The 8,028-nt window shown below is 47.3% G+C and overlaps 1 protein-coding gene across 1 annotated transcript; it reads left to right on the plus strand.

Moving 5' to 3' along the window:
• The first annotated feature begins 406 nt into the window (after nucleotides 1-406).
• On the plus strand, nucleotides 407-7,721 carry LOC142920228 (protein Wnt-5b-like). The gene is made up of 4 exons (XM_076062716.1): nucleotides 407-453; nucleotides 1,426-1,542; nucleotides 2,809-3,118; nucleotides 6,786-7,721. Exons 1-4 carry the CDS (start codon nucleotides 421-423, stop codon nucleotides 6,878-6,880), a joined length of 555 nt encoding a protein of 184 aa, XP_075918831.1. The 5' UTR covers nucleotides 407-420; the 3' UTR covers nucleotides 6,881-7,721.
• The last annotated feature ends 307 nt before the right edge of the window (nucleotides 7,722-8,028 follow it).

Below are 8,028 nucleotides of genomic sequence, written 5' to 3' on the forward strand. Positions count from 1 at the left end.
AGCAGTTACAAGCGAATGCCTTAATTTAGCTATTTCAATGCTAAATTCTATGCTAATTCCTTTTAACAATGGGTGCCTCTGCGGATGTGTATGCTTTAACTTTTAACATAGCTATTTCTGTGACCAGTCACAAGCTAATCATTCAGCCTTTTCAATGCTAAATTTTATGCTAATTCCTTCGTCAAGGCTCTTTGTTCCTCTCACACAGCTTAAAAGCCGTGATCTGAACGTGGCTCTCTCACTCCAGCGCTGTCCTACCAGACAGTCTCGCTCCCTTCACCTGATGAAGGCCGCTTGTGTTGTGGCCGAAACGTCGTGAGAATATTATTGTGTTATTTTATTTTATCAATTTATTATTTTATTCTCATTCTACGTGACTTTACCGAAAGAACCAAAGAAGAAGGAGGGGAGTCTTTGGCGATGAATTTGCACAACAACGAGGCCGGCCGGCTGGTGAGTGGGTGAACGGGTGGGTTGTGCATGTGTGTGTATTGTCATTAAAAAAACAAATGTAATGGAAAAAAGTTATTTTATGCGATCAATGCAAATTAGGTTCGGCTTTGTCGGCTCGGGTTGTATTACCAATCGTGATTGATGCAATGATTCTCGCTTTAACTTTCACCGGTTATATTCTTGGTTCTTTTGGTGAAGTCATGTAGAAGGGAAACAATAAAATAATAAAAAAATAAAAATATGAACATTAAAATTCTCACGACGTTTCGACTGCAACACAAACAATCATCATCAAAATTTGAAGAAAAAAACACAACTTTTTTCAAATTTTCTTGCTGTGGTTTTCACACCTGATGATTGCTTGTGTTGCAGTCAAAACATCGTGAGAATTGAATTGGCTTATATATTTATTTATTATTTCATTTTTCCCTTCTACGTGACTTTACCGAAAGAACCAAGAATATGAATCCCTGCAATCACGAAAGCTTTAAATCAAAATTTTACCGGTTTATGTTTCAAGTACAATAACGTCTGGTCGCAGGATACAGTTCTTACATTTAAGATTATTGTTATGCATGAATCTTGATTTGAAGCTTTCGCGACTGCAGGAATCCACACCCCTTTGGGTTCTTTCGGTAAAGTCATCACGGAGGTAGAAAAAATAAAACGTCCACGCTGTTTTGATCGCAACACCACAAAGCGGTCGTCTTTAGGGCGAAAAAGCATACCCCAGCAGTTGAACTGCTGGAGCAGCGAGAGAGCCGTTACACACAGCAAGAGGTGATGTTTGTGGCGAAGGGCACGCTGGGTCTGAGCTGGAAAGGAATTCCATCCCCGGACGCAGGCACAGGTGCCGTCGTGACGTCACCGCCACTTGTTAGCGAACGGCGGTTGGTAGTGGCGATTATGATGGTGGCGGTGAGTGTGGTGGTGGTGGTGACGATGATGACGGTGGTGGTGGTGGTGCTGCAGGCGGTGTACAATCTGGCGTACATGGGCTGCAAGTGCCACGTGTTATTTGGCACCTGCATGCTGAAAATCTGCTGGCAGCAGCTCGCCGACTTTCGCAGCGTTGGGAACTTTCTGAAGGTGAGCTCACGGCTGCAGGTGATGAGACTGCACCCAGAGGAGGTGAGTGTGGGGTGGGAGTGACGAGGATGAAGCCTTCTAGATTTGAAGTTTCATGACCGCAAGGATCTTTCGGTAAAGTCACGGAGGTAAAGAAAATAAAAAATAAAAATATTTAAAAAATCACGACGTTTCGATTGCAACACAAGCAATCGTCATCAGGTGTGACAACCACAGCAAGAAATTTTGCTGAAGTGGTAAAGAAGCCGGAGTCAAGGGGTTTATACTGGGCATGGTGGGGGTGGGGGAACCATCACGTCACCATACATAGCAGGCGTTACCAAAAAGATTTCCAAAATCTTAAAAACAAGCACAAGATCCAGGTCCGATTCAGTACAGTACACAATCCCTGATCTAATCCCATCTGTGAAGGATGTCATTCCTGACATGCAATACCCTGGAGTTTACAAACTGAGTTGCATTTGTTTCGATTGTTACATTGGGGAAACGAAATGTCATGTCTCAGACCGTATCCGCGAGATTTGAAATACGGCAGGACTAAATTTTCCGCCGTGGCTGATCACTGCTACAACGCCGTGGGCTCCCATGATATTGTTTTCTCCGAGACCAAAGTGCTCTGCAAGCCGTCTGGCTACCATCAAAGATTTGTTCATGAAGCCATCCAGATATACAAACACAGACATAACTTCAACCCAGAGGACAGATACAAACTGAGCAATCATTAAAATGTGTTATTAACCAAGTAAAATTGAACAGTTCATAGTTGTTCCCTCTTATTTACCGGATACTAGTTTATTTTACAGAGTTAATTACATCGTCAGCGCTTGGCAGTGCGGCTATCTTGTTGCGAGTGCCACCATCCGTGTTGGCGGCAATCGTTGTAGATGCGTGGCTCTCTCCCCACTGGCCCCTCTTCCCGCACCTACAGCCCCGCCCACTCCCCCCCCCCCCCCTACCATGGCCAGTATAAACCCCTTGACTCCGGTTTCTCTCCCACTTCAGTAAAATGTTCTTGCTGTGGTTGTCACACCTGATGATGATTGCTTGTGTTGCAATCGAAACGTCGTGATTACATTTTTTTTATCTTTTATTTTCTTTACCTACGTGACTTTACCGAAAGAACCAAGAGTGAGGATGAATCCATAGGAGGGTTACAGACGGGGGTGGGGGGTGGGGGAGGGGGGGGTCCCTCACAGCTAAGGGAGCTCCCCGCATTCACTCAACAACCACCACATCCCCTGATGACGACGATTATGGTTGCCGCAGGAAAAGTACGACAGAAGTTCCGCCGTGCAGCTGGTAAGCCACAACGGTGGGGGCAGTGCCGGAGGCGCCAACGGCGGCAGGGGCGGCGCCGCCCGCTGGCCCCGCCGGCGTCTGGAGGCGGTGAACGAGCGGTTGACGGCGCCCACGGCGAGCGACCTGGTTCACGTGAACGCCAGCCCGGAGTATTGCGAGCGCGACGAGACTCACGGCGTCCCCGGCACGGTGGGGCCGCAGTACAGCGTCACCTCGGAGGGGGCCACCGAGGGACGCTCCGTCACGTGCTGTGACAGAGGATACGACACCTCTCAAGGTGCGCACCTCACCCCACCCACCCCCCCTCCCCTCCCCGAAAATAAACTAAAACTATTCATTAAAAAGCGGCAACTATTTCATATTACATAAAATCCGTGATCTAATCCCATCTGTGAAGGATGTCATTCCTGACCTGCAATGCCCTGGAGTCTACAAACGAAGTTGCACATGTGGTGATTGTTACGTTGGGTAAACGAAACATCACGTCTCTGACCAGATCCGCGAGCACAAGGCAGATCTGAAACGCTCCAAACATACAACAGCGGTCATTGTCAGAGTTGGGATTGAACCCACGACCCCTGCATATCAGGCGAGATAGTTAACATCTACTAGCCACCGTGATGATGATGAGACGCAGACTCCAAATATGCAGCAGCAGGGGCAGGCATCGAACCCACAACCTCTGCTGTCTCTCTCTACATGTGTGTCACATTTCAGTGAAAGGACATTTTCGGAATTTTTCTAATCTGGTATCGAGCAAAAATGTACAACTCAAACGTAGCAGCATTTATTGTTGAAATTACGGACGGCCGAAACACGGAATTGGGAGCCCGCGATCTGAAACGGAGTCAGCCATTTTGATTCCGCTCAGCCACTCGGCTTTCCACAAATAAACCACGGTAAAAAAAATGATCTCGTCCAGGAGCGTGAACCGTTGGAACAAACTCCGGTCATCTTGGTAGCAACGGCTTTTTGGCTCGGCCATCGAACAAAGGCGGTGGTCACTGCATCATTGCGCAGCGCTCTCGGATGTGCTTCTGTGGCCGTCTGGAATGCTCTTCCGATATTAGAAGGCGCTTAGATTTAAAGCTCTTCTTTAGAAGCACTTTTAGTGTTTGCCCTTCCCCCGCACCTCCTGAGCATGGTTAGCTACGTACGGTGTGAAGAAGTTCAGCACGCACACTATACACTGCAATGCACGACTACACTATACATCACACACTATACCAGTGGTTCTTAACCTTGTTGGAGGTACCAAACCCCACCAGTTTCATATGCGCATTCACCGAACCCCTCTTTAGTGAAAAATAAAATGTGATTTTTTTCAAATTCAAGACGTAGATATATTTTTTACTGGTACACAAAATGAGCCGTGCATGAACATTACCTTGTTCAAAGAATAAAACCAACACAATGCATAAACTCACAACAAATTACATACCTGGAAATCAATGTGACTTCTGCTGTTGCCTTTGAGAGATCAGTTCAGATATGCGTGGCTTCACCTTGGCAAGTGCCACTCTCATGTCATTTTCACAGCAAAGTCTGTTCCTTTTCTTCGTTTTTATGTCCAGCATCCTCGAAAAGGATTGCTCACAAAGATATGTTGTAACAAATGGTATAAAAAAAATCCAGGGCTTTCTTAGCAATAACTGGATACTTGTTCATTTGTCGACACCAACACGTTGAGAGCGTTGTTGTTCTGAAGAGTTGCTGTTGAACCTGGCTCTGCTGAATTTCAATGATTTCGTCGAGGAATTCATCATTGACATCTGCTGTTTCAACAGCAAACGTGAACGGCTGTCTCACCCATGCTGGATATGACTCTCTTGTAGGGAAATATCCGTCGAGAGACTTTGCAAGCTCATCTAAGTGCGTGGCAATTGTTTGCTTCAGTTCCGTGGATACAGAAATATCTCCGATTCCAGACACATCTTCGATCTTACTTGCACAGTCGTCCAGAAGCGGGAAGTTTGCGAAGTTATTGTTCTCTGTTCGTCGTTTCCATAACGGTAGCTTTTTTTGAAAAGCCTTCAGGTGTTCTTCCGCTTCCATGATATTGACTCCACCACCCTGCATCTGCTGATTGAGATGATTGAGAGCTGCGAATATATCAGCCATGTACGCTAAAATGAGAATGAACTCAGGATTTTTGAAGCAATCTGCATGGCAGTGTTGGTGCTCTTGCAAAAACAGGGCTAATTCCACACGCATGGCAAAACACGATTCAGCACCTGTCCCCGGGATAACCACCGAATATTAGAATGGAGCAGAAGTACCTCAAATTCAGACCCCATTTCTTTACACAGCTCACTGAAGATGCGGTGCCTCAGAGCACTTTTTCGCACATAGTTCACACATTCCACCACAGTTTTTAATACTTCTGCCATTTTTGGAGGTAAGGTTTTTGTTGCCAACGCATGCCTGTGCAGAATACAATGCGTCACAATGATGTGTGGTGCATCGGCCTTTACTAGCGCACCAAAACCAGACTTTCTTCCCAGCATGACTGGAGCTCCGTCCGTACAAACTGCAGAAACCATATCCCATGAAAGATTGTTGTCTCTGAAGAAGTCATCCACAAGCTTCTTCACATCGGCTGCCTTCGTTGTTGTTGTAAGAGGCTTACAAAATAAAAACTCTTCTTTTATCATGTCGTCTTTCACATAGCGTACAAAAACAGCAAGCTGGCTTAGATCAGAAACGTCTGTGGTTTCGTCGAGTTGAAGGCTGAATTTTGCCGGGCTTGAAATCAGATCCGCGACTACTTGAGCCAAGATGTCTTTACTCATGTCTTCTATTCTGTCACTGATGGTGTCATTTGAAAGGGGAATTTGGGATAATTTACCTTCGGCCGCTGTTCCGAGTATCAGATTCGCCATCTTTAATGGAGCTGGTTTCACAAGTGTTTCACCAATGGTGTGTGGCTTGCCCTGCTTTGCGATCAGGTAAGCAACTTCGTACGATGCTGTCAGGATCGGTTTGTTAACAGGTACAAATCCAAGAGCAGGCAGAGAGGCCCTTTCATCGAATCTGGCTCTCTTCACCCTGAATTCAGCAAGTGTTGTGTTCTTGTATTCCCCGTCTCCATGCAGCTTCAAGAAGTGTTCCTTTAGTTTTGCCGGTGCAAGACTAGAGTTGCTCAACTTGGCGTTGCAAATCATGCAGATAGGACGCTCACTCCCATCACGTTCCGTGATACATGAGAATCCATGTTGTACATATTCGTCCGACCACTTTCTTATTTTGCCCGACATAGTATGGATAAAATATTAAAGAAATCACACGACGTACGACAACAACAGTCACACGTTGACTACTGAGTACGCACTAAATTCCCCGCAGCGCTGATTGGCCAAGCAGTGTAGCATGATCATCTGCAGCCAGTGATGGCCAAGCGGGCCGTGTGTGTCATCACAAATTTACACAATAATTCAAGTGTGTCCGGACCTCCGTGGCGGGGGCTCTGCCGAACCCCTGAGATCGACTCACCGAACCCCTGGGGTTCGATCGAACCCAGGTTAAGAACCACTGCACTATACACTACGCTGCATGCTACACTATACAACTATACACCAATCTACACTATTCTACACTACTGTAATGTCCCTCGGAAAACTTGCCTTTGTTCTTTTTTTTATTAGGGCGCATCGTGCAGATAACATACTTTCATATCCTACGGTACTTCGCTATGACCAGCATATACAGCGCTTGGGCTAGGATAGAAACAAATACTTGGGCTAGGATAGAAACAAAAACTTGGGCTAGGACAGCCACCCAAGCAACGCCGGCACGGAGACGGCGGCGTCAACGGCGATCGCAAGATTGCGATGAAAAAAATCTCGCGGTCAAAAAAAAATATCTCGCGGTCAAAACGACGACGCTTCTCGCGTTCGTTTCGCACTCTCGCCCCGTGCTGTTCCCCCCCCCCCCCCCCCCCCCAGTCACGGTGGAGAAGCAATGCGGATGCAAGGAACAACTCCACTGGAACGTCGATTGCGAGCTGTGCCCATGGACCGATCAATTCTTGTGCAAGTAGCCTCAAGCCGCAGCCTAGGGGTGGCCTCGGCTGAAATCGGACTCCATCTGGTTTCAGCCCCAGGTCCTGCGGGTGTTTGGTGACCCCCACGAAGTTTGTTTGGGGCACCACGGCATCCAGCATGCCCATCGCTACGAGCCGCGTCACACTATACATTACACTACTACAAACGCTACACGTTGATACGCTACACTTCACTACCCTACTATACACTTGTCAACATCCGCACATGGTGAATTTCCACAATGCAGAAGCACCGTTGTTTTTGACCGTCACCACTTGAATGCGGTTAGTGACTAAGTGGCCTTGTTGTTCCTTTTAACTCCGTTCTTGTTAACGCCGCGTTTTGCCAAATGTTAGAAACATTCACTCGGCACACTGAGGGTTCACAGTGCGGTTCGGTGACCCCTACAAAGTTGTTTAGGGAGCCGCCCCTGCAGCATCCGTCATACCCTTCACTGAGCCGCGTTGCACTGTATACACTTCACGCTACACTTGTAGACAACCTTGCCTATAAAAGTAATTTTCCGTGTGTCTATCTGTGTGTGTGGACGTCGGGGATGCGTTCCTGAGTATCGAAACGGCGTTATACCGAAGCGATTGATAGTGTGATGGTGGTGGTGGTAGTGGTAGTAGTAGGTGGTGGTGGTAGTGGTGGTAGTAGTAAGTGGTGATGGTGGTAGTAGGTGGTGGTGGTGGAGGCGAAGGGGCTGAGAGGCGATGGATAACGAGAGAGGACGAACGGTGATGCTGTCAGCGACGTGAGTGTGGGGGTTGAGGCGACGCAAATCGGGTGGCGAGGTTAATAAAGTGACCACCTAATTTGCGAAGCGACGTTAAATCAGAGTATCACTGTAATTTCTGCGTGTTTTGGATCTCGATTAAGTCGGCTGTAGTGTTCATGATGGCGTATAGTGGTGCACTAGTTCTGCATTGATTGCAAATGATAACCAAGGGGGGGGGGGGGGGGGGGGAGAGTGGGCGTCATGATGGATACCGTAACGCTCTCCAGCAACGCCTTATCCCACTGGAACAGTTTCATTATCGATAAACTAGAATCGCGCAACATTCACGAGTTTCCCCTCCATCTGTCCACACGCGCAGGGGCGGAGCCATGATTTTGACTTTGGGGGGTTGCTGACTTCAAC

Source organism: Petromyzon marinus, unplaced genomic scaffold (assembly GCF_048934315.1).
Source record: "Petromyzon marinus isolate PM22_M1 ecotype Great Lakes invasive population unplaced genomic scaffold, UKy_Petmar_22M1.pri1.0 PM_G_Scaffold_7, whole genome shotgun sequence".
Classification (NCBI taxonomy): Eukaryota; Metazoa; Chordata; class Hyperoartia; order Petromyzontiformes; family Petromyzontidae; genus Petromyzon; species Petromyzon marinus.